The sequence below is a fragment of the Xyrauchen texanus genome, chromosome 43 (assembly GCF_025860055.1).
Source record: "Xyrauchen texanus isolate HMW12.3.18 chromosome 43, RBS_HiC_50CHRs, whole genome shotgun sequence".
NCBI classification, from domain to species: Eukaryota; Metazoa; Chordata; class Actinopteri; order Cypriniformes; family Catostomidae; genus Xyrauchen; species Xyrauchen texanus.
In genome coordinates, this window is record NC_068318.1 from 33300583 (window position 1) to 33327670 (window position 27088).

The window sequence follows — 27088 nt, forward strand, 5'->3', positions numbered from 1 at the left end:
GCGAGACGAGACTACAGCACTCAAATGAAATATGTCAATAAACATAAACGTCATATGTGTATACATATAACAACCGTAGCAACAGAGACATGATGATATAGTACATTTTATTTTAATTATTGTTTAAAATGAAACAAACTTATGAAAGCAGACATTGGGGAATAGATTGTTTTATTTATTTAAGAGCTCTACGTTTATCTATTTGACTCCTCCCCGTCTCCTTAAACGCGCCCCTCCGGATGACGTCGGTGATCATATGACACGGATACAGGAAGTGAGTGTGACAGTGAAGATGAGCGTTTCTCTGGATATCCGACTGAAACGAGCGAATAAAGTTTATCATGAGGGGGTGAGAGAGTGAGATTAATTTCATTGAGTTTACTTTGACCTGTGTTAGTCAACTCTTATTGTGTGGAGCAGAATGGTGAAGTATCTAATCTGCAAAACGTTTCGTGAATTTCACACCTGTGGAATAGTTGAATGTGTTCGTGCAGTAATGTGTGTGTGTGTTTCAGGAGTTGTTGTGTGGTGTTGTGGTGATCTGCAGTAAAGACCCGCTGCAGCATCAAGGTGTTTCTCTCAGTATGGAGGGACTCGTGAACCTGCAGCTCAGTTCAAAGAGTGTCGGTGTGTTCGAGGCGTTTTACAACTCTGTCAAGGCAAGAACACACACACACACACACACACACACATTCTCACACACACTCTCACTCACTCACTCACTCACACACACACACACCTACACACACTCTCACACACACACTCACACACACTCTCACACACACATACGCACACACACACACACACTCTCTGTCTCACACACACACACACACACACTACACACACACACACACACACACACTCTCACACACATACGCACACTCTCTCTCACACACACACACACACGCACATATGCACACACACTTTTTGTCCATCTGACGTTCCGTCTTTTGACTGTCTGATCATCCATCTAACTGTCTGTCTGTCTGTCTGTTCATCCATCTAACTGTCTGTCTGTTCATCCATCTAACTGTCTGTCTGTTTGATCATCCATCTATCTGTCTGTTCATCCATCTATCTGTCTATCTGTCTGTCTGTCTGTTCATCCATCTATCTGTTTGTCTGTCTGTTCATCCATCTATCTGTCTGTTTGATCATCCATCTATCTGTCTGTTCATCCATCTATCTGTCTATCTGTCTGTCTGTTCATCCATCTATCTGTTTGTCTGTCTGTTCATCCATCTATCTGTCTGTCTGTCTGTTCATCCATCTAACTGTCTGTCTGTTCGTTCATCCATCTGTCTGTCTGTTCATCCATTTATCTGTCTGTCTGTTTGTTCATCCATCTAACTGTCTGTCTGTCTGTTCATCCATCTATCTAACTGTCTGTTCATCCATCTATCTAACTCTCTGTCTGTCTGTCTGATCATCCATCTAACTCTCTGTCTGTCTGTCTGATCATCCATCTAACTGTCTGTCTGTCTGTCTGATCATCCATCTAACTGTCTGTCTGATAATCCGTCTGTCTGTCTGATCATCCATCTAACTGTCTGTCTGATAATCCGTCTGTCTGTCTGTCTTGCAGCCCATTCAGCTGGTGTCGAGTGTGATTGAGGTGGTAAAAGCTGGGAAAGTTCCTGCAGGCCGAACGGAGATCCCATTTGAGTTTCCTTTGCAGCCGAAGGGCAACAAAGTCTTATATGAGACTTACCACGGGGTGTTTGTCAACATTCAGGTAACCGTGGATATAACCAATACTGCCGGTTGATCAGTCATGTGTGCGTTAAATGAATTTAATGCATGACGTGGAGGCGAAGAATCACCCAACACCAATCTAGGGCTGGGGGCTTTTTCAGATGAATTTGCATTTTGGCACATTTCCCCAGTACGATTGTACACCCTGTGATTGTAGCTCAGCTCATCCATCACGCCGGTGTACACCAGCTTAAGATCATAACTGTTTTCGGCACACGTTGATGAACGGTCTCCTTTCTACCCATAATAAAGCGTTACATGACAGTTACGGGTGCTTCATTTGGAATCATAGAGAGGATATATATATGGGACAAACATCTGCTGCTGCTTGTGCCATGATGATTCAGATTATTGCTTTCTTCTGTGACATGTTCTGCATCTATACCCAACATTTGACAAGTGATCATTTTGACAAACTTTACTAGTTGAATTTTAATAATAAATCATTTAATGTTGCTGCACTGCTCAGTGTGAACCACTAGAGGGCGTGTCTATCTGCATCCGCATAATGAATATTCACAACAGTGCTACAGTCAGTGATGTGTGATCAAGTGGCGCCCTCTAGTGGGTGTGTGTTGTACAACACATCTAATATTGCAGTTTATCATATTATTATTATTATAATTGTTTTATTATGGAGGACAGCAGAATAGGTGCATTAATATAGAACAATGATTAACAAATAACTGGAACTACCTGTAGATTTAACTAGTTTTATCTAACACATTCCAGCCAATCAGAATCAAGTATTCAAACAGAAAATGGTATAAAGAAAAATAAACATTTCTGTTCAACGTCTATGATTGTTATATAATGTTTAATTTTAGTTCTGTGATGTCATCAATTGTTTGTATCTGTTGAAAGTAAGAAGATGTGTAAATGTGTTTTGTTTAGTACACACTCCGCTGTGACATGCGCCGCTCGCTGCTCGCCAAAGACTTGAGCAAAACCTGTGAATTTATGGTGCATTGTCAGGTTAGAGCGTTTACTACATCTTATATATATACACAGTATATATCATTAGTAGATCCAGTAGAATCCGCTCAATGTTTTAGAGACTCTCACTAATAAAATCAAACGTGTGTTTTACAGTCGCAGAAGTCAAAGTTGCAGCCGAGTCCAGTTGATTTCACCATCACACCACAAACGCTGCAGAACGTCAGAGAGGTACGAGCAGTCCAGCACTCACTGTAGTCTCGTCTCCTCCCATCTCACGTGTCTTCATCTGTCTTACAGAGAAGCTCGTTACCAAAGTTCATGATCCGGGGTCACCTGGATGCCACCAGCTGTGTGATCACACAACCTCTGACCGGTGAGCTGGTGGTGGAGAGTTCAGAGGTCGCCATCAAGAGCATCGAGCTGCAGTTGGTCAGAGTTGAAACCTGCGGTGAGACACACTCACTCACTCACTCACTCACACACATTCTCTCTCTCTCACACACACACACTCTCTCTCTCTCACACACACACTCTCTCTCTCTCTCACACACTCTCTCTCTCTCTCTCTTTCTCTGTCACACACACTCTCTCACACACACACACACTCTCTCTCTTGTATTGTGCAGATGTGGGTTGTTTCAGGTGTGCTGCAGCGCCCCCATGTGTTCAGCACTAGTTTGATTGCGAGAAACTGTTCCTGTGTTCAGGCTGTGCTGAGGGATACGCCAGAGACGCCACAGAGATCCAGAACATTCAGATCGCAGAAGGAGATGTTTGTCACGGTCTGTCCATCCCCATTTACATGGTGTTCCCTCGACTCTTCACCTGTCCCACACTAGAAACCACCAACTTCAAAGTCGGTAAGAATGTAGAATTCTGCACATCTCTATTCTACAATTATGTTTGTAGCATTTGCTGATGGATTTAATTTTTCTTCTAGAGTTTGAGGTGAATGTTGTGATCGTTCTTCATGACGATCATTTGATCACAGAAAACTTCCCGCTGAAGTTGGTCCGAGTTTGAGATGATTCCAGATCACTGAAGACTCTTTTGAACAGCGCAGATGTGGATATATGACACAGTGATTGTTGATATGTAGTAAATCTTTGACGCTCAACTGAACTTGTAAAACATGTTTTAATGAAGTAAAATGAGAAATGCAGTGAATGAAGTTTATTTCAGAAATGGTTGATTAGTCCGTTACACACGTGTAGAAACACTGAATATATCTGCAGTTATAATGACATTTAAATGATTGATATATGATGATTAATTATATATATTTGGTCCAGTGTGACTGATGATTTAAAGTGACAGGAAGAGAATGACCGCGTGTTTTCTTCAGTTTAATGCGGCCGCTTGCGTGTGACTCTTGCGATGGCGTCCGGGCAGCATGGGGAAGTCCTCCGGTAACAGTGCGTGTTCTCGACAGGTGGGACATGTGCTCTGCTCCTTCAGCCATAACTTTATGCACTGAACACACAAACACACCAGCAACTTAATCAACTGAGCACAAAACTGTGTGTTCATATGTGTGTGCGTTAGTGTGTGTTTGTATGTGCGTGCTCGTGTGCGTGCGTGTGTGAGAGAGAGAGTGTGCGTGCGTGTGTGAGAGAGAGAGTGTGCGTGCGAGTGTGTGTGTGTGTGAGAGTGCATTAGTGTGTGAGTTAGTGTGTGTTTGTGCGTGTTCGGACCTTTCTGTGGAAACCGTGTCGGCACTCCAGCACACACACATCTTCAGAGTTCATCTCCTCATGACAGATGATACACGGATCCTCAATATTCAACTGACACAGAGAAATATGGATCAATTACTGATTATCAAGCGTCTGAATGGTTGATTTCACACTGAACATGAGAAATAAACAGAAATTATTCAGAGTTTCTGTAAAACTGAACAAACAAACATTGTTTCAAACAGCTTCCTGAACATGCTCTCATTGGTTAAACAAACACCATTGGTCAGTGTTGTGTCGCTATAAACAGACGCCGTTTATTGAACCGAGAAATGTTTCTTTACATTCATCTCTGCAATAAAAAAAGACTTCAGCTTTAAAACATTCATATGAAATAAATAAATCATCACAACAGGCCGAATATAAAGATCAAGACATTAAAAAAAATCATTTGGATTCAGAACAATTTTGTGAACCGTTTTGATTAAATAGATTTACACGAGCAACACATTTTACACAGTATCTTCACTAAAGCGTCTGATTGGACGAACAGCTCTTGATGCACTAGAGAGATTATCTCAGGACTGATGTCAAGTCATGTGTGTACAGAGACATGTTAGAGGTGTGTTCATGACTCTTACAGCGAGCGCAGTATTGCGATGTTTCTCTGACACGTTCTTCCATACGTGCGCTGGAGGCGGAGTCGAACCCTGAGCCCTCATTTCACCTCCCATGACATTAATGCGCTCCTGCACGCAACAGAAAAGCACATTATTACTCCACAATTACAACATACACAACATGAGAACACATGACGTGCGGGTGTGTTGTGGTTCTTCACGCACACGCGTGTTCTCCTGATGGTCCAGGATGAGCTGCGCGACTCTGTTGATGACATCATCATACGTCAGCATGTTCAGAGCGCCTCCGTTTGCAGAACGCACCTCCTGAATGAACTTATTCAACACCAGCCTGCAGAGAAAAACACTATTAACCATCTTTCCCAACGGCACTGCTCAAACTGAGGGGCCGTTCACACAGCACGCAGTCTTGACGTCTTTTAACTCTGACAGTTCTAAAAAGCAGCAAGATTTACATCATACCAACAAACGTGTCCTGTGACCGAACGGTGAGCTGTGATTGGTGTGCGCACCTGTTATAATGAGGAAACATCATGTTGAGTCGCTCCAGGATTCTGTCGTACACCGTCACGTGCTGCGGCGCTGAAGCGTGCTGATGACTCGCTGCTCTGCTCACAGATTCTTCAGGAGGCGTTCTCTCCGCGGGCGTGCTGCATCCACTCGCCTGCTGTGTGAACTGTGACCCAGACTGAGGAGGAACAGGAAGCTACGGGCACAAAATCAAAACTTGATCGACTACAAATGTATCCAACACGTGACGAATAATCCGCTGACAGCCCCGTCGGGAGGTTCGACCGCTATAATCTCACATATAATCCATCAGAATGCAGCTGTTATATTATAAAGGGGGTGCGTCACTCACCGGTACGGCGGGTTTGGTGGGGATGGGGGGTGCAGAGATGAGCGGCAGTGAACACAGTCTCGTGCCCTTCTTCACCTCAATCATCTGTTTATCAAACTCCATCTGAAAGAAATCAAACCTGTTCAGAGCCGCTGGAGAAACAAACTGTTCTGAAGCATCTCAGTCTCCAGATTGATCCGTTACTCTGTGCACAACCCTCTGCAATCAGAGTACATCACTCAAAGACTTTTAGATGAATATTTCAGCTCTGTAGGTCCTTATAATGCAAGTGAATGGTGACCAGAACTTTGAAGCTCCAAAAAGCACATAAAGGCAGCATAAAAGTTCTGGTCACCATTCACTTGCATTATATGGACTTACAGAGCTGAAATATTCTTCTAAGAATCTTCAGAAGAAATCTTTCTGCAGACAAAAGAAAGTCACACATCTGGGATGACATGAGGGTGAATAAATGATTTTCATTTTTGGGTGAACTGTCCCTTTAAGTGATAAGGTCTCCTGTATAATTAAGGACATTATGACTGAAATATGCCCAAATGAATCAACTGAATCAAGAAATCTGCAGCAGCTATAAATCATGATGATGCTGTATGTTAATATATAGTTTACACAAATAACCCTGCAGCATCTTTACACTCCTGATTCGTGTGTGTGTGTCCTGTTATTGTGACTCTTGTGTAGATGTAGGCAGATATTACACAACATTAAAAGCTTTTATGGAGTAAATTTAACATAATATAAACGGCTCATAATGGAGGAACTGCAGCTGTGATTTCTGTGCACAAGTGTGAGATACGTCACCTCAGTTCTGTTGATTTTATCTTCAGCATCACCCACAAATCTCTTCCAGTCGTTAATCACCGACAGCAGAAGAGCAGAAGAACTACACACACACACACACACACACACACACACACACACACACACACTCGGGTTACAACACAACACATAAGTGAAGCAGAAGTGTAACTGTCTGGATTTCAGTATTTCTTGTGGTAAAGGTCATAAATTATAAAAAGGTCATCGAGAGAGAGTCATTACAAACCACAACGTGCAGCTCTAAACCGGCAGATTTACAGTGACTGTGACTGGACACGCGTGTTATAAATCAACAGGTAATTAAATGCTTTATTTAATGTGGCTTCATAAAAGCTTGTAATGCAGAAGAATGTGGATAAATGTGTTTCTGTTGAACAGCGTCACAGCAGGCAAGCGTGTGAATGCTGAAATAAACCCGTGTGCTCCGTGAAACCGTCCGGAGTGTTTCTGTACCTGAGCGACGCCTCCGTCAGGTGTTTGACAATCATCTTCCCCTCAGACACACACGAGCGCAGCGGACGCAGCACCTGATCTCGTCTGCTCTGCAGGACTGACAGCTGCACGTCACAAGAACACAATATCAGTGTGTGCTGCGCTCAGACATACATGAAACACACGTGTGAATCACTCACCTGCGCCGTCACGGATCTCCTGAGGTGTCTCGCACACGCGAATCTGTGTCTCTTGATTTCATCTTCTAGACTCATGCGCTCCGCTGCACACTGATTACTGCAAACACACGTCAACATCATCAGCACGTCACACATGCATCTGTACACACGCACGCACACAAACGCACGCACACTCACACAAATGCACACACTCACGCTCGCACGCACGCTCACGCTCGCACGCACGCTCGCACGCACGCACGCTCGCACGCACACTCACGCTCGCACGCACACTCACGCTCGCACAGACACTCACGCTTGCACACAAATGCACGCGCACGCTCGTGCACACACACACACAGACACTCACTCGCGCGTGCACGCACACACACACACACACACACACACTCACACAGACACACACTCTCACACAGACACTCACACACACACAGACACTCACACACACACACAGACACTCACACACACACACAGACACTCACACACAGACACTCACACACAGACACTCACACAGACACTCACACAGACACTCACACACACACACACTCTCACACAGACACTCACACACAGACACTCACACACAGACACACAGACACACTCACACAGACACACTCACCTGTCGTCCAGGAAACGGTCGAGTTCAGTCTGATACTCTTTATTCTTCTCATGGATGACTTTAGTGAGACTGCACAAGATATCCAGAGACAGACGTCAACGGCTCATCCATTAATAAATGTTCATCAGATCAATAATATATATGTGTGTGTGTGTGTGAGAGAGTGTGTGTGTGTGTGTGAGAGTGTGTGTGTGTGTGTGTGAGTCCGTGTGAGAGTGTGTGTGTGTGAGAGTGTGTGTGTGTGTGTGTGAGAGAGTGTGTGTGTGTGTGAGTCCGTGTGAGAGAGTGTGTGTGTGTGAGTGTGAGAGAGTGTGTGTGTGTGAGTGTGAGAGTGTGTGTGTGTGAGTCCGTGTGAGAGAGCGTGTGTGTGTGTGTGTGAGTGAGCGTGTGTGTGCGTGTGTGAGTGTGTGTGTGAGTGAGAGAGTGTGTGTGTGTGTGTGTGAGTGAGTGTGTGTGTATGTATGTGTGTGTGTGTGTGTGTGTGTGTGTGTGTGTGTGTGTGTGTGTGTGTGTGAGTGTGTGTTTGTGAGCGTGTATTTATCACTTTGTGGGGACCAAATGTCCCCATAAGGATAGTAAAACCCGAAATGTTTGACTTTGTGGGGACATTTTGTCGGTCCCCATGAGGAAAACAGCTTATAAATCATACTAAATTATGTTTTTTGAAAATGTAAAAATGTAGAATGTTTTCTGTGAGGGTTATGTTTAAGGGTAGGGTTAGGTTTAGGGGATAGAATATAAAGTTTGTACAGTATAAAAACCATTATGTCTATGGAAAGTCCCCATAAAACATGGAAACACAACATGTGTGTGTGTGTGTGTGAGTGTGTGAGTGTCTGACCTGTCCTGAAGATCCGTCAGATCTTTGATTTCTGTCTTGAGTGTTTTCAGTGTCTCCTGGTTCTCTCTCTTCTCCTGCTGGTCTTTCTTCACTTCCTCCTCCAGTTTGTGCTGGAACATGGTGAGTTCAGTGCCGGCGATCTGCACAGGAGCACAGCGGTTACTGTGAGCTGTATGATGATGCGAACGCTTCATGACATCATCAGTGACATCACTGTACCTGTGATCTGTGTGTGAGGTTCTCGATCTCCTCCTGAAGTTCTTTGATCTGCTCTCTCCTCGTCTGCTGTGTGATGTCATGATCATCTTTCATCTGTTCGATCTTCTTCAACAGTTCAATGTTCTCTTTTTCTTTCTGCGTCATGTCGCCCTGGAAACAACACGAACAACGTCAAGATGTCCACAGGGTGAAGACAATCATACAATCAGAACATGTCACTCACATTGTTTATCTCAAAGGAAACATACGGCTCCGTGTTGATGGAAACATCTTTACTGTTAAAAGCCTGTAAGAGTGAGAGGTCAGAGGTCACGGCATTCATCAGCATTATATTGTTCTTCAGTGTGTGAGCAGATTTACCTGCACAGAAGTGTGTTTATCAGCAGTGTGTTTATCAGCAGTGTGTGTGACTCCCGCAGAGCACTCGGTGTCACTATCAGAGCGATGAACCGGAGGATCTCCAACGGTCTCATACAGCTGCAGCGCTTCCGCTTGAGCCGCCGCATCTACAGCGATGACATCATCACAAGGGTACGGATCAGGGAGAAGCAGGAACAGATCACTGTCGTCTTTGTTGTCATTATTATACTGAGACTCGCCATCAGTCAAAACGTCTATTTGCGGCCAGAACTCTTTAGCTGAAGGATTCAGGTGCGACGCCAATCGTGTGTTAAACGGATTCACAGAAGAGTCTGTGAGCGACACGGCGTGTTTCATCAGACCAATCAGATCGTCCGTCATGACGAATCTCAGAGATTCCAGCAGGAACGGATTCAGTCCTCCAGCGTCGGCGATCTTCTGCTGCGCTTCCGTGGGGAAATTCTCCAACTCGCCAACCATCAGAGGATCTGATGCGCACAGAGGGCCGTGCTCCTCCAGAATCTGAGCGAAATAACTGCACACGCACACGCACACACACACACACACCCCCGTCAGCTCTCACAAGCCTCACGTGTTTGGTGTATTTCTCTACAGGTCATGTGATCATGTGAGCGTGCACATACTCATATAAACTCTCTTTGGTGGGGTCGGGGTTATTGTCCAGAATTCTCTCATAACGGTTTCTGTATGCTGCTGATCCGGCGTACTGCTGCTCAAACTCTGCCAGCTGACCGCGCAGGTGATCGGGAACACTGAACGGATCAGCGCCGCTCAGAAACATCCTGAAACATTTACAACATCATCACAGACGTTCTGTTCCTTCAACATCCACATCTGAACTTAGAAACGTGTTTTCTCCAGTAATATCAAGCATGTGAGATAAAGATTATTACATCCTGAGAATCAGTTGTAACACACGTGTGCTGCACCACATGAACACTAATAACATGCGTGATGTGTGACTGAACTCACAGAGAATCTTCCTCAGAGAACAGATCATCTTCATCATCATCCTCATCTCTGGAGTGTCCGGCTCTGACTCCAGACAGCAAAATAACTGACTGAAACACACACACACACACACACACACACACACACACACACACACACACACACACACACACACAGTGAGCACACACACGCGCACACACACAAACACACACGCACGCACACGCGTGAGCACGGAGCATGTGTTTCTGCAGAGCTGCTGTGATGTCACTCAAACTCACCTTTGATTCCTTCTTGTTTTTCTTTCGATGTCTGTTTTTACTCTTAAATACTGTATTCTGAAACACATGAAGCGTTACTATAGCAACTGCATCTCAGTGACATTAATGATGATCTCAGACGTCACAAATAATTCTTACTATGTGCTCGTCATCATCCGTCTTTTTAAGGACTAAACAAACAGCGTCTGAAGACAGAGAGAAAACATTTACAGAAACACAGTTGAATACGGTCACGCGTGTTCAGCGACGGACTGTCGTACGTACCGTCTTCAAAATACTGATGGAGAATGAAGTGACAGGAGTGATAGTGCTCTCGATTCGACTCTAGAGTCCAAATAAATAGACGCTTTTCTTTAGCAGGAGCTTGTCTTAAATACTCCATTACAGTAAAACCGCCGCCGTCAAATAATTCCTGAACAGTGCCGAACTTCTCGAGTAGTGTTTCCTGCAGAGGTGCGAACGCGAGCAGCGGCGACACGTCCAACTCGTCCAGATGAGAACAATGACGACTGATGAAGGACTCGGCCGCGGTCAGACCTGATGAACACACACAGAGAGCGTCAAACACTAACCCATACAGACACGATCATAAGTGTGTTCATGAAGCGTGCACAACGTCCCGATCCACAACACACACCTGCTTTATCCAGCCGCTGAGCCCAATGCTGTAATTTGTGTTTGATATGAAGTGAAGATCCGAGCGTCTCGATAAAGACTCGAGCCCACACGCGGTTCTGAGACTCCAGCAGAAGATCCACCAGCTCCGTCAGGACTCGCGCATCACAGCGGCTGTTCAACACGCTCTCGTGTCCTTTACTCTCGTACAGATCCAGCCACGGCCGCAGCCGCTCCAACACGCAAGAAATATTCACACATTCTTCTTTAAAAAGTTCTTTGTTTTCATGAATTTGATGTAAAACTTGATCCACATAAATAGAGTCAGTGTGTGTCGCTGCAGGAAGGGGAAGAAGAGATTCAGTGTTACGAGCTGGAGCTCATCATGTATGTTCACGTGTTCCTCACCTGTCGTTTGGTCTTCAGCTGCGGGTGTTACTTCCTTTATCTCTGCATGAGCGACTCGTGCTGCCGACTTCTGTTGTTTCCTCCGAAGCTTTCGATCGGTTTTAGATTTCAACTTCTTAATACTGCGATAGAGAAACAACACGTGCTGTAACTCATCTGAACACGCTGTTGAACATGCTGCTTACACATATGACATAAACGTCACCTTGTACACGGCTGTTTGATTCTCATTCGTCCAGTAGGTCTGATTTTAGGAATAGATGTTTCAAACTGAGAGATCAAGAGAATATTTAGTGCAATAAATGAACACATGAAACACATCCGTGTAAATCATCGAGTCTCACCTCACACTTTACGAGCCCCGTCGGCCCAAATATTACAATGTGACAGATTTGCCCCCGACAGTCCGGCGTAAAACACAAATCTTTTAGAAAATCCTGCAATAACAGAAACACACAATGAAAAGAAAGTTTCTTTGATCCGGTTCCTCGAGTGTGTCGTGCGTCTGACCGACCTTTTCATTCTTATCCGTGAATGAAACAGTTTTGAGTTTTTTCCAGCAGCTGATGTGAAACTCCACTTTACAGCTCTGACAACACGACATCTGTATGAACCCCTGTGAACACACGACACACACATCACAACACATTCATGTCTCTTCAGGTGATCATGTGACTCGTGTCTATTCATGTGAGCATCGCAGGTGATCGCGTGACTCGTGCCTATTCATGTCAGCATCGCAGGTGATCGCGTGACTCGTGCCTATTCATGTGAGCATCGCAGGTGATCGCGTGACTCGTGCCTATTCATGTGAGCATCGCAGGTGATCGCGTGACTCGTGCCTATTCATGTGAGCATCGCAGGTGATCGCGTGACTCGTGCCTATTCATGTGAGCATCGCAGGTGATCGTGTGACTCGTGCCTATTCATGTGAGCAGTGCCTATTCATGTGAGCATCGCAGGTGATCGCGTGACTCGTGCCTATTCATGTGAGCATCGCAGGTGATCGCGTGACTCGTGCCTATTCATGTGAGCATCGCAGGTGATCGCGTGACTCGTGCCTATTCATGTGAGCATCGCAGGTGATCGCGTGACTCGTGCCTATTCATGTGAGCATCGCAGGTGATCGCGTGACTCGTGCCTATTCATGTGAGCATCGCAGGTGATCGCGTGACTCGTGTCTATTCATGTGAGCATCGCAGGTGATCGCATGACTCGTGTCTATTCATGTGAGCATCGCAGGTGATCGCATGACTCGTGCCTATTCATGTGAGCATCGCAGGTGATCGTGTGACTCGTGCCTATTCATGTGAGCAGTGCCTATTCATGTGAGCATCGCAGGTGATCATGTGAGCAGTGCCTATTCATGTGAGCAGTGCCTATTCATGTAAGCATCGCAGGTGATTGTGCGACTCGTGTCTATTCATGTGAGCAGTGCCTATTCATGTGAGCATCGCAGGTGATCATGTGAGCAGTGCCTATTCATGTGAGCAGTGCCTATTCATGTGAGCATCGCAGGTGATCATGTGAGCAGTGCCTATTCATGTGAGCAGTGTCTATTCATGTGAGCATCGCAGGTGATCATGTGAGCATCGCAGGTGATCATGTGACTCGTGTCTATTCATGTGAGCATCGCAGGTGATCGTGTGACTCGTGTCTATTCATGTGAGCATCGCAGGTGATCGTGTGACTCGTGTCTAATCATGCAAGGGTCAGAGGTGATCGTGTGACTCGTGTCTAATCATGCAAGGGTCAGAGGTGATCATGTGACTCGTGCCTACTCATGCAAGCGTCGCAGGTGATCGCGTGACTCGTGCCTAATCATGCCAGCGTCGCAGGTGATCGCGTGACTCGTGCCTATTCATGCCAGCGTCGCAGGTGATCGCGTGACTCGTGCCTATTCATGCCAGCGTCGCAGGTGATCGCGTGACTCGTGCCTATTCATGCCAGCATCGCAGGTGATCGCGTGACTCGTGCCTATTCATGCCAGCATCGCAGGTGATCGCGTGACTCGTGCCTATTCATGCCAGCATCGCAGGTGATCGCGTGACTCGTGCCTATTCATGCCAGCATCGCAGGTGATCGCGTGACTCGTGCCTATTCATGCGAGCATCGCAGGTGATCGCGTGACTCGTGCCTATTCATGCGAGCATCGCAGGTGATCGCGTGACTCGTGCCTATTCATGCGAGCATCGCAGGTGATCGCGTGACTCGTGCCTATTCATGCGAGCATCGCAGGTGATCGCGTGACTCGTGCCTATTCATGCGAAGCATCGCAGGTGATCGCGTGACTCGTGCCTATTCATGCGAGCATCGCAGGTGATCGCGTGACTGCGTGCCTATTCATGCGAGCATCGCAGGTGATCGCGTGACTGCGTGCCTATTCATGCGAGCATCGCAGGTGATCGCGTGACTCGTGCCTATTCATGCGAGCATCGCAGGTGATCGCGTGACTGCGTGCCTATTCATGCGAGCATCGCAGGTGATCGCGTGACTGCGTGCCTATTCATGCGAGCATCGCAGGTGATCGCGTGACTGCGTGCCTATTCATGCGAGCATCGCAGGTGATCGCGTGACTCGTGCCTATTCATGCGAGCATCGCAGGTGATCGCGTGACTGCGTGCCTATTCATGCGAGCATCGCAGGTGATCGCGTGACTCGTGCCTATTCATGCGAGCATCGCGAGGTGATCGCGTGACTGCGTGCTCTATTCATGCGAGCGTCGCAGGTGATCGCGTGACTGCGTGCCTATTCATGCGAGCGTCGCAGGTGATCGCGTGACTCGTGCCTATTCATGCGAGCGTCGCAGGTGATCGCGTGACTCGTGCCTATTCATGCGAGCGTCGCAGGTGATCGCGTGACTCGTGCCTATTCATGCGAGCGTCGCAGGTGATCGCGTGACTGCGTGCCTATTCATGCGAGCATCGCAGGTGATCGCGTGACTGCGTGCCTATTCATGCGAGCATCGCAGGTGATCGCGTGACTCGTGCCTATTCATGCGAGCATCGCAGGTGATCGCGTGACTCGTGCCTATTCATGCGAGCATCGCAGGTGATCGCGTGACTCGTGCCTATTCATGCGAGCATCGCAGGTGATCGCGTGACTCGTGCCTATTCATGTGAGCAGTGCCTATTCGCGTGACTCGTGCCTATTCATGTGAGCAGTGCCTATTCATGTGAGCAGTGCCTATTCATGTGAGCAGTGCCTATTCATGTGAGCAGTGCCTATTCATGTGAGCATCGCAGGTGATCGCGTGACTCGTGCCTATTCATGTGAGCATCGCAGGTGATCGTGTGACTCGTGCCTATTCATGTGAGCATCGCAGGTGATCGTGTGACTCGTGCCTATTCATGTGAGCATCGCAGGTGATCGCGTGACTCGTGCCTATTCATGTGAGCATCGCAGGTGATCGTGTGACTCGTGCCTATTCATGTGAGCAGTGCCTATTCATGTGAGCAGTGCCTATTCATGTGAGCATCGCAGGTGATCGTGTGACTCGTGCCTATTCATGTGAGCATCGCAGGTGATCGTGTGACTCGTGCCTATTCATGTGAGCATCGCAGGTGATCGTGTGACTCGTGCCTATTCATGTGAGCAGTGCCTATTCATGTGAGCATCGCAGGTGATCATGTGAGCAGTGCCTATTCATGTGAGCAGTGCCTATTCATGTGAGCATCGCAGGTGATCGTGTGACTCGTGCCTATTCATGTGAGCATCGCAGGTGATCGTGTGACTCGTGCCTATTCATGTGAGCAGTGCCTATTCATGTGAGCATCGCAGGTGATCATGTGAGCAGTGCCTATTCATGTGAGCAGTGCCTATTCATGTAAGCATCGCAGGTGATTGTGTGACTCGTGTCTATTCATGTGAGCATCGCAGGTGATCGCGTGAATCGTGCCTATTCATGTGAGCATCGCAGGTGATCGCGTGAATCGTGCCTATTCATGTGAGCATCGCAGGTGATCGCGTGAATCGTGCCTATTCATGTGAGCATCGCAGGTGATCGCGTGACTCGTGCCTATTCATGTGAGCATCGCAGGTGATCGCGTGACTCGTGTCTATTCATGTGAGCATCGCAGGTGATCGCGTGACTCGTGCCTATTCATGTGAGCATCGCAGGTGATCGCGTGACTCGTGCCTATTCATGTGAGCATCGCAGGTGATCGCGTGACTCGTGCCTATTCATGTGAGCATCGCAGGTGATCGCGTGACTCGTGCCTATTCATGTGAGCATCGCAGGTGATCGCGTGACTCGTGCCTATTCATGTGAGCATCGCAGGTGATCGCGTGACTCGTGCCTATTCATGTGAGCATCGCAGGTGATCGCGTGACTCGTGCCTATTCATGTGAGCATCGCAGGTGATCGCGTGACTCGTGCCTATTCATGTGAGCAGTGCCTATTCATGTGAGCAGTGCCTATTCATGTGAGCATCGCAGGTGATCGCGTGACTCGTGCCTATTCATGTGAGCATCGCAGGTGATCGCATGACTCGTGTCTATTCATGTGAGCATCGCAGGTGATCGCGTGACTCGTGCCTATTCATGTGAGCATCGCAGGTGATCGCATGACTCGTGTCTATTCATGTGAGCATCGCAGGTGATCGTGTGACTCGTGCCTATTCATGTGAGCAGTGCCTATTCATGTGAGCAGTGCCTATTCATGTGAGCATCGCAGGTGATCGTGTGACTCGTGCCTATTCATGTGAGCATCGCAGGTGATCGTGTGACTCGTGCCTATTCATGTGAGCATCGCAGGTGATCGTGTGACTCGTGCCTATTCATGTGAGCATCGCAGGTGATCGTGTGACTCGTGCCTATTCATGTGAGCATCGCCTATTCATGTGAGCATCGCAGGTGATCGCGTGAATCGTGCCTATTCATGTGAGCATCGCAGGTGATCGCGTGAATCGTGCCTATTCATGTGAGCAGTGCCTATTCATGTGAGCATCGCAGGTGATCATGTGAGCAGTGCCTATTCATGTGAGCATCGCAGGTGATCGCGTGAATCGTGCCTATTCATGTGAGCATCGCAGGTGATCGCGTGACTCGTGCCTATTCATGTGAGCAGTGCCTATTCATGTGAGCATCGCAGGTGATCATGTAAGCAGTGCCTATTCATGTGAGCATCGCAGGTGATCGTGTGAGCAGTGCCTATTCATGTGAGCATCGCAGGTGATCGTGTGACTCGTGTCTATTCATGTGAGCATTGCAGGTGATCGCGTGACTCGTGCCTATTCATGTCAGCATCGCAGGTGATCGCGTGAATCGTGCCTATTCATGTGAGCATCGCAGGTGATCGCGTGACTCGTGTCTATTCATGTGAGCATCGCAGGTGATCGCGTGAATCGTGCCTATTCATGTGAGCATCGCAGGTGATCGTGTGACTCGTGCCTATTCATGTGAGCAGTGCCTATTCATGTGAGCATCGCAGGTGATCGTGTGACTCGTGCCTATTCATGTGAGCAGTGCCTATTCATGTGAGCATCGCAGGTGATCGCATGACTCGTGTCTATTCATGTGAGCATCGCAGGTGATCGTGTGACTCGTGCCTATTCATGTGAGCAGTGCCTATTCATGTGAGCATCGCAGGTGATCGTGTGACTCGTGCCTATTCATGTGAGCATCGCAGGTGATCGCGTGACTCGTGCCTATTCATGTGAGCATCGCAGGTGATCGCGTGACTCGTGCCTATTCATGTGAGCATCGCAGGTGATCGCGTGACTCGTGCCTATTCATGTGAGCATCGCAGGTGATCGCGTGACTCGTGCCCATTCATGTGAGCATCGCAGGTGATCGCGTGACTCGTGCCCATTCATGTGAGCATCGCAGGTGATCGCGTGACTCGTGCCTATTCATGTGAGCATCGCAGGTGATCGCGTGACTCGTGCCTATTCATGTGAGCATCGCAGGTGATCGTGTGACTCGTGTCCATTCATGTGAGCATCGCAGGTGATCGTGTGACTCGTGTCCATTCATGTGAGCATCGCAGGTGATCGCGTGTCTATTCATGTGAGCATCGCAGGTGATCGCGTGACTCGTGTCTATTCATGTGAGCATCGCAGGTGATCGCGTGACTCGTGTCTATTCATGTGAGCATCGCAGGTGATCACGTGACTCGTGTCTATTCATGTAAGCATCACAGGTGATCATGTGACTCACTTTAAAGTCTGGATCACTGAAATAGATTTCAACAGAATGGCTCCGACAGTGTTGATGGCGGCAGATCGCATCTGCTTTAGGTGGAAATGTACAGATCTCTATAAACGTCTCCAGATGTTCCTGCACAAACAGTTCAGATCAGCATCAGTGTGAAATAACTTCAGTGTGATATTAATGCATCACTCACTACATGCATAAACACGTGTGCATTAATGCTCATATTTTGTTAAAGCACTTGTATGAATTCTTCAATAAAAATGTTTTTATTTGAGCTGTAAAAGTGTCTAAATTGTTCTTTTGAAGTGGCACTACTTTTCTTGGTGGATGAATTTAAAATATTTAACCCAGAATGTTCTTTTAAGAGCAACAATCTTCATTAAACACCCGACCATGCACAGCACTGTTCAATCTCACGCACACACACGCGCACACACACCTGTAAATATGACGGTTGTGTTTCCTCCACTATGGCTTTAGTTGTTGGCCAGGTGAGTTTTCCAGGTGTGATGTGTCTTTGAATCATCAGTAGAGCGTTAGAGAACTGCTCGAGAGCTTTAGCAAATCTACAACATACACAAACATCAACATGAAGCGCATCATGAGTCACACATGGAGCGAATCGTTCTGTACATCAGCACACTCACCTGTTCTCCTTCAGGTAAACTCTGCCCATCCCATAATGCATCAGTGACTGAAACTTCCTTTCTGAAGTCTCTAATGTGGTGAATAATCTCTGAGCTTCAGCCAGTTCCTGAAAAAAAACAACAAAATCATTAAAGGATCATCGCAGTTCTGAAGTGCTCTACAGCTTCATCGAGGTGCATTGTGGTCCGTTACCTCGGGTTGTCCGATTTCCAGCAGCGCTGTTGCATAACCATAAATGAGAACACATCTATCCAGCTCCGAGAACCCCAGTTCCTGTCAAACACAGACCAGTACAGGAAATACATATATCATCACATATATCAAAGAATCAAACAGTGATGTGGACGAACATATGACAGAGAGAGAAAAATGATCAATGTATGTATGTGCAGTTTCCCAGTTCAGCAGAAACAGATCAGATGCTGGTGTTACTGGGGGGGGGAGCGAGCGGGTGAGTGAGAGAGTGAGCGAGAGACACACAGAGAGAGTGAGCGAGACACACACACACACACACACACACACACACACACACACACAGAGAGAGAGAGTGAGCGAGCGACACACACAGAGAGAGAGAGCGGGAGACACACAGACAGAGAGTGAGCGAGCGAGAGACACACAGAGTGAGCGAGTGAGCGACACACACAGAGAGAGAGAGAGAGCGTGACACACACAGAGAGAGAGAGAGAGAGAGCGTGACACACACAGAGAGAGAGAGAGAGAGCGGGAGACACACAGACAGAGAGTGAGCGAGCGAGAAAGACACAGAGAGAGTGAGCGGGAGACACACAGACAGAGAGTGAGCGAGCGAGAGACACACACAGAGAGAGAGAGAGCGAGCGTGACACAAACAGAGAGAGAGAGAGCGGGAGACACACAGACAGAGAGTGAGCGAGTGAGAGACACACAGAGAGAGCGTGACACAAACAGAGAGAGAGAGAGCGTGACACAAACAGAGAGAGAGAGAGCGTGACACAAACAGAGAGAGAGAGAGCGTGACACAAACAGAGAGAGAGAGAGCGTGACACAAACAGAGAGAGAGAGAGCGAGCGAGAGACACACAGAGTGAGCGACACACACAGAGAGAGAGAGAGAGAGAGCGTGACACAAACAGAGAGACAGAGAGCGGGAGACACACAGACAGAGAGTGAGCGAGTGAGAGACACACAGAGAGAGATTTTACAAGCAAAATCCTTTTAAATATCAGACAAATGGAGTCATTGATCAGTAATCATGTCTGTGGTTTATTCGGTTCAATCGTGCTCTGATTGGTTCATTCCTGTGATGTAAGGAACACTTCAATAACGTCTCATGAAATGACCTTTGAAATTCAGTTTGCGAGTTTGTGTCAGAGACTAAAAGTGCAGCGGCACAATCAGATAAACACAGAATCGTCAAGACGCATGTTCACACTGAAACATTGTTTGTAAAATAACCCGTCTTCCATTGGCCGACCAAACAGAGTCCCTCCCCAAACTCATGTCATGGGGTTAATGTTGCTGTAACGGACAATCACACAAACATCTGTGTTCAGTGTCCAGCAGTCACATGTGAGGAAGTGATGTCAAATGGAAAAACATGCACACGTAAGAACATTTGTAACACACGTGATGAGCGAGCGGCGCTGTAGTTACCGTGGTTCCGCTGGAGTCCAGTATACTGAGAGCGAGAGAGAAGGACTGCTGTGCGTTTCGACAGCGCTGGTCGCTCAGTGCCGCGTGACCATCCTGAACCGCCGTACAGAAGCGTTCTCTCAGTCCCGCATCACTGACCACCTTCTGCCACAAAAAACAGCTTCATTAAACGACATTAAAAACATCCACCTCATGACTGCAGTGTCCAACACGAGCCGCACGCTCACCGCCGCGGTCACTCGTCTCTCTGCTGCAGGCGGGACTTTACTCCGGACACACGGCTTATCTGGAGTGCTTGACACGGCCCTCTTGATTTTCCGTGGAGTCATTTCACTGAGAGACAATTGAACAGAAATAAACGTCATTCTCATGATAACACAAGCTGAAGGACATCAGAACACTATTATTATTATTATTATTATAACACAAGCTGAACTTCCTGCTGCAGGGTCACACAAACACCACATGAACAAAGAGCGCAAATATAGAGACCAAACAGAGTTTCAACACGACAATAAACATGATGACTTCAGTGACACAAAGACAACAGGAAGTTGCTCAAAGTGAGACTTTACCCTTTCATGCACACACACTCTGACTGACACACACACACACACACACTCTCTCTCACTCACACACTCTCTCTCACACACACACACTCTCTCTCACTCACACACACTCTCTCTCACTCACACACACACACTCTCACTCAAACACACACACTCTCACTCAAACACACACACTCTCACTCAAACACACACACACACACACACACACACACACACACACACTCTCACTCAAACACACACACTCTCACTCAAACACACACTCACTCAAACACACACACACAGTTACTGTCTGATAGGAACACACATGTAACTGGACCCGTCTGATCACTGATGCACAAACACAACTTCATCAGGACGTGAAATGAAAGTGAATCTAGAGAGCGCTGGACACAAGGAGGAGGTCACATGACCCTATTTTGCCCTTTCACATATTCAAATGTACAAGCTTCATGATGAAGAGTTTTATAACAGCAAAACATCTCACAAGTGTTCTGAAAATCAATTACAATTCATATTATTCTGACGACATGGTTATGTTAAACACACCCAACAATGCGCTTTAAATTAGTTTATTCAGAAATGTTATTTATGATACATTGTGTCAGACGAGTTACCTCTTCATGTCTTTGTGTCTGTCTGGTGCTTCTTCAGCGTGTGTTTGTGCTGCTGGAGAGTTTCCTGAAAGAAAGGATGTGTGTGTTTACAGCAGCGCATGCTAAAGTGAGTCTTCTGAGAAAAACCACTCCCATAGTCTGGAGAACAAACACAGATTTACAGCAGGAAACCTGCAGAACCAGACGAGCAGCACGACAGGCGTCTCACAGCAACACCCCTGACCGTACATAAACATGTTCAACTTCATACTGCTCCACAACGGCACTACAACATGCCCCCGCTTCCCAACACATAATTACACGGAAAATAAATACAGAGTTTCACACAAGCGGTTTCAAACAGTTTTGCATCAGAAAACTGACTTTTATTCCAATGATGTTAGGAGACGTCAGACGACCCATATGAACATCACGTGTACACCCGTTTGTGGGATTTCGAGGGGAGGGTCTCTGATTTCATGAATCACTATGACAACATGTTACTGCATGACATTAAAGCACAACAACAACAGGTGAATAAAAGCGGTGCATTGTTTGTCCCAGATGCATCTGAAATAGATTCGGAGCACAAACGCAACATTCCCAATTATTTTACTGGATTACCTGTTTCAGGAGCTTCAGATGCGTGTGCTTGTCATACGTGTTACTGCAATCAAACACGCTAAAAAAAGATCTGTGGAGTTCTCTTACATGTTTTAGCTTTTTATATTTTTCGATCGGACGGTTATTTTCTGTTAAACCCGTTTGTGAGCGTTGTCATGACAGCGGCTGAGTGACAGCTGAGGGGTGTTACATCAATGCGATGTGTCATGTGCCCCGTTCAGACCTGTAATGAACACTGGCACATGTGATCACATCAACTGAATCGTACCCGAACACCAGGGGGAAACCGGTCCAAGTTCATTATCAGGTTGACATTATTTTAATCTCAGGGTTTATTTCAAGTAAATTGTCTCGGTCACAGAAGATCAGCAGGGAAGTTCAGAAACTCTTGATATACAGAACATGAGTCATGAGAAATCTTCTAGAAACTGGCACGTTTCATCTGAACGCTCCCGTGAACTTTAATGTACATTTACTACAGTAAAACAGCACACGTCTGTACTGCAGTCCAGATCTAAAGCAGATTCACACATTCAAAAGAAACTTCAAACAAGTGAAATATTTCCTCATTCCTCACCTGTGACTTCATGCCGATCTTTCCGGTTTTCACATTCCTGCTGTTAGAGAGAGCAAAAGTACAATGAGAGTTCATCCGTGCCACACAAATCACAATTTTAACTTCTAATCACGTCTTCCGTTTATAAAAACAATCCCATATGGCGAAGGGAAATCACGTGACGCCACGTGAGATTGCGACATGTGATCGGCGAGCTCGGAGCGCTTTGCTAGTTTTAACGCGTTTAATGTCATAATTAATTCACTCCTGTCCAGAACTGTTCTAGGAGGACAATATGTCAGAGAATGAATAATCCTGGGGCTGTGGAGACATTAAAGACACGTCTGTGCTCATGCAGACATGATTTATCCGAAGAGATGCGGGAAATGTGGCGAGCAATGACGAACATGTCGGCAAAGCTGACGAAGCTCGTTGCTGAATTGGAGGATCTAGATGTGATACGTCGATCGATCGCTGCCATGGAGATGAAGTTCTCGGAGGTGCTTACAAGAGTCGGGATGTTGGGAAACGGATCGATTATATTAAAGGGAATATTAAAAGTGCTGAAGCACCGATGTCGTCTGATGACCCGACTGTAATACAGATATAACACGATTGTGTCACAGAAGGGGGAGTTTTGGTTATTCAGGGCAAGACAGTCAGACTTTGAGTCGGGGGAGAAAGTAGGGAAACTTCTGACTAGATACATAAAACAGAGAGAGTCTTTTTCTATCATTCCCTCAGTGAAATCTGCTGGAGCTGAAATATTGACCTCATTAATATTAATAATGCTTTTACAGAATTATATCATGATCTTTATAGTTCCACGTCTCCATCTACTGATGAGGATATTAGAAACTTTGTGGAACCGTCAGAACTTCCTAAACTGACGAATGAGGAAACTATTCTCTTGATTCCAAGATCTTGGAGGAGTTTGGCGAGGAAATTAAGGCCTTTCCTACAGGCAAGACTCCGGGGTCAGGTGGTTTTGCTGATGAGTTTTTTAGCTCTTATGCAACAGAACTGGCTCCAATTTTGCTAGAAGTTTATACAGAATCATTAAAGAATGAAAAACTTCCGCCAATCATGACACAAGCCCGGATCCGTCTGATCTTAAACAGGACAAAAATCCAAGCGAGTGTAAGAGTGTCCCTGGTGACAGACGTACACAGTAGACGCAGAAATATCACAATGTAACTTCCTGTCTGAAGGTTAATGTGTGTGCGCAGCGTTATAAGAGATCGTTCAGTGAGTTTCTCACCGGATTCTCCAGAACTGAAGATTGTGACGCAGCTTCAGACGGTCGACCTGAAGAATCGCCGGCCGCGTGCACTCTGAGAACAAATGACATGTCAATCGTTTGAGATCCATAAAAACATGTCAGAAGTAGAACAGCAGGACACATAAATACCTGGATTTATTAGACGTTTTCTTTGATTCCATCTTCTTCGACTTCCCCTCGGCTTGAGAGAATAACTCAATAAATCAATAATACCAATAATGGAGTTATTCAGTTGTGATTGTGTCGGTATTTCACCTCGACTCTCCTGAAGTTCAGCGTGGAATCGCTCAAACTGCTGCTGCAGATCTTTCTGTCCTTCCGTGTCTGCGGTGCACACGCTCAGAGCGAGTCTGTTCGCTTCCAGCGCTTTCTGATGCTCCCCGAGACAGAAGAGAGCGTCACAGAACCGATAATGACCCTGAGAATAAAACATGTCATTTGATTGACAGAGACATAAAACTAAATGTAATGTGTTTGATGTCATGCTGGATCTATACTGTGTGATGCATGATGGGAGATGACCGTGTCTTCACCTTCGCCCAGTCTGGCTGTAATATTACGGCTCTCTTTCCGTCACCAAGTGCTTTCCTGAAACAATGAGGATTATTGCCCGTTACTGGTGATGAATCTGCCAGTGTAACGTATATCACACGTATATCACACGTATATCACACGTATATCACACGTGTTGGACTTACAGATACTTCTCCGAGCGGAGGAAACAGAGCGCTCTGTTCCCGTACAGCAGGTGGTTGCTGGGGCTGAAACACAGATTCTCTGTTAAACAGTGGAACAGCTCATGAGGGTCGTGAACAGGGCGACAGCACTTACTGGTATTTAATGGCTTTGGTGTAGCACTTCAGAGCCAGATCATACTTCCTCTTCTGAAACTGCTCATTTCCTTTATTCTTCATTTCCTCACTTTTCTAAATGTGCAATAAATGACATTATCTTAAATATTATAATAATAAACGCTTTACATTGCTGAAGAAAATAAACATGTATGAAACATTACTGATATAGTCCAAGCGTCCGGTTCCAAGCGCAGCTCCTCGATGGCTTTCTTTTTACTGCACGACATCACCTGAAGATAACGAGCATCTGTGGAATAAACAACAACAACACTCGTCACACCGCTGAAACGACATTACATCACTAGCACTGCGCAGATCTTCATGAACTCACATTCACTGAAGACGAAGCTGAGCGTGCGGTACCGAATCTCCACTGAACCCAGTTCAAGAAGCTTCTTACTGATGAGCGGCACTCCGGAGTCCTCCAGCCAATGGATGGCTTCCAACAAACAATCGTCTTGCTGCAGGCAGACAGGCACACAGACAGACAGACAGGCACACAGGCAGGCACACAGGCAGGCACACAGGCAGGCAGAGAGACAGGCAGGCAGGTAGGCAGACAGGCAGGCAGAGAGACAGGCAGGCAGGTAGGCAGACAGGCAGGCAGAGAGACAGGCAGGTAGGTAGGCACACAGGCAGGCAGACAGGTAGGTAGGCAGACAGAGAGACAGGCAGGCAGGTAGGCAGACAGGCAGGCAGAGAGACAGGCAGGCAGGCAGAGAGACAGGCAGGCAGGTAGGCAGACAGGCAGGCAGAGAGACAGGCACACAGGCAGGCACACAGGCAGGCACACAGGCAGGCAGAGAGACAGGCAGGCAGGCAGAGAGACAGGCAGGCATGTAGGCACACAGGCAGGCACACAGACAGGCACACAGGCAGGCACACAGGCAGGCACACAGACAGGCACACAGGCAGGCACACAGGCAGGCACACAGGCAGGCAGAGAGACAGGCAGGCAGGCAGAGAGACAGGCAGGCATGTAGGCACACAGGCAGGCACACAGGCAGGCACACAGACAGGCACACAGGCAGGCAGAGAGACAGGCAGGCAGGTAGGCAGACAGGCAGGCAGGCAGGCAGACAGGCAGGCAGGTAGGCAGACAGGCAGGCAGAGAGACAGGCAGGCAGGTAGGCAGACAGGTAGGCACACAGGCAGGCAGGCAGACAGACAGACAGATTTACATTTATTCATATAGCAGACACTTTTATCCAAAGCATTAGACCGATGTGTTCTGACACAAGTGTGTTTGTATCTTACCATGGTAAAATATCTGTTTAGAGCCACCACATCTCGGGCTTGTGCTGTCATGTCTCTGTGAGACAGCTGAACACAAACATGAAACACGATCAGAACTGAAGCACTAAAACAGAACGAGTGTGAAAGCATCAGAACCGATACGTACTCTTCTCTCCATGGCCTCCAGGATGCTTTCCAGAATCTCAATCTTCTGAAGCCGCTTCAAACTCAGATCATTGGAAACACTGAAAGACAATAAACACAGCGATTCATAATCCTGATCATAACATGAATCATTGCTCTTTCTTCAAAGCATTGATATAGACTCACTTTGAGTCGAGGAAGCCCATCTCTACAGCCCAGAAGGTGGTGGGGTGATTGTCCTGTTGTCTCAACAGAATGGGCCACCAGAACACGGACACGTGCATCATGTGACCCACTTGTTTCTTCACCTCTGGCTTTATCTTGGTCCACTTCTCATAGATGACATCTGTTCACCCAAACACAGAATTACACAAATCTCTCACAAGCACCAGAAACATCTGATAACTCCTGACATGAATATTTGGACTATAGAGCCTCACCTGGCGGCTCCATGTGGATATAAGGGAACTGGCTCTGATACACCTGAATGAAGAACACAATGATTCATACAGGTGTGTACAGTAATGCACATTCAGCACTTCTCAGGTGTTTTATTACATTTCTACTCACAATCTTGGTCTTGTGTCTCATGATATCTGGTCCTTCCTCCAGATCGGAGTCTTCTGTGTCTGTCATGCTGATGAACACACAAACATTAATATATACAGTAAATAAAGTTTATGAAGTTTATAGTTTCTCACAATAGTTTTCATCAGTATCTTAATAACACTTTAATACAAGAGTAATTCTCCTGTTGTGTGTGTATAATTTGCATTAATCAAAGTTTACGGAATTATTGTTGTTGTTTACATGTAAATGTAGATGGTTAATGTTTAATCTGAAACGCGACGTGTCTCTGACTACACAGATGCTAATAACAATCGATAGCAATAAATGTCGCTTTAACAAGCACCTCCATGAACATTTCTTACTTTAAAACATCCCACCAAATCTAAAAGATGTTTAATCCTGTATAATACTAACCTGTTATGAGAAAAGCGTCGTTTGATGTGTTTGATTGTTTCCTGATTTCTGCTTCTGGACATGAACGCACGCGTGAACTGAAGCGCGAGGGAGAAGAACATGAACACGCGCCCTCTAGTGTTCTCCGTAGGAATTACACCAGAGCTTGTTCATCACAGACGGGACACTCCTATTCAAA

General features: G+C 46.6%; 2 protein-coding genes and 1 long non-coding RNA gene across 5 annotated transcripts; 2 read left to right on the top strand and 1 right to left on the bottom strand.

The window, feature by feature from the left end:
• Nucleotides 1–242: 242 nt before the first annotated feature.
• On the top strand, nucleotides 243–3781 carry vps26c (VPS26 endosomal protein sorting factor C). Its single transcript, XM_052115920.1, has 8 exons — nucleotides 243–349; nucleotides 516–659; nucleotides 1586–1735; nucleotides 2650–2730; nucleotides 2848–2922; nucleotides 2992–3142; nucleotides 3402–3554; nucleotides 3635–3781. The coding sequence occupies exons 1-8, from the start codon at nucleotides 257–259 to the stop codon at nucleotides 3715–3717; spliced, it is 930 nt and encodes a 309-aa protein (XP_051971880.1). The 5' UTR covers nucleotides 243–256; the 3' UTR covers nucleotides 3718–3781.
• A 71-nt stretch (nucleotides 3782–3852) lies between these two features.
• Nucleotides 3853–27014, bottom strand: LOC127635699 (E3 ubiquitin-protein ligase TTC3-like). Of its 2 annotated transcripts, none has more exons than XM_052115919.1 (46): nucleotides 26911–27014; nucleotides 26497–26563; nucleotides 26367–26409; nucleotides 26113–26272; nucleotides 25949–26027; nucleotides 25804–25869; nucleotides 24878–25007; nucleotides 24708–24793; nucleotides 24524–24618; nucleotides 24391–24453; nucleotides 24226–24280; nucleotides 23948–24110; nucleotides 23822–23873; nucleotides 23672–23744; nucleotides 22432–22471; nucleotides 21252–21315; nucleotides 20296–20401; nucleotides 20069–20209; nucleotides 18627–18707; nucleotides 18434–18540; nucleotides 18226–18352; nucleotides 17790–17909; nucleotides 12145–12246; nucleotides 11975–12067; nucleotides 11836–11900; nucleotides 11631–11752; nucleotides 11245–11559; nucleotides 10872–11144; nucleotides 10746–10792; nucleotides 10608–10664; nucleotides 10351–10439; nucleotides 10002–10160; nucleotides 9358–9892; nucleotides 9221–9283; nucleotides 8998–9147; nucleotides 8779–8918; nucleotides 7938–8006; nucleotides 7325–7421; nucleotides 7146–7249; nucleotides 6675–6756; nucleotides 5874–5975; nucleotides 5524–5717; nucleotides 5216–5342; nucleotides 5012–5119; nucleotides 4389–4481; nucleotides 3853–4167 (listed from the first exon to the last, which is right to left on the bottom strand). In XM_052115919.1, the coding sequence occupies exons 1-46, from the start codon at nucleotides 27009–27011 to the stop codon at nucleotides 4036–4038; spliced, it is 5337 nt and encodes a 1778-aa protein (XP_051971879.1). In that variant the 5' UTR covers nucleotides 27012–27014; the 3' UTR covers nucleotides 3853–4035. The 2 variants fall into 2 exon arrangements, with proteins under 2 accessions (XP_051971879.1, XP_051971878.1); XM_052115918.1 differs by having other exon boundaries at nucleotides 20069–20212.
• Nucleotides 12542–15311, top strand: LOC127635701 (uncharacterized). 2 transcript variants are annotated; one of them, XR_007969514.1, is made up of 3 exons: nucleotides 12542–12592; nucleotides 12873–12912; nucleotides 15253–15311. It is a non-coding gene; the product is annotated as an uncharacterized LOC127635701 (long non-coding RNA). The 2 variants fall into 2 exon arrangements; XR_007969513.1 differs by lacking the exon at nucleotides 15253–15311 and adding an exon at nucleotides 13090–13148.
• Nucleotides 27015–27088: the final 74 nt, after the last annotated feature.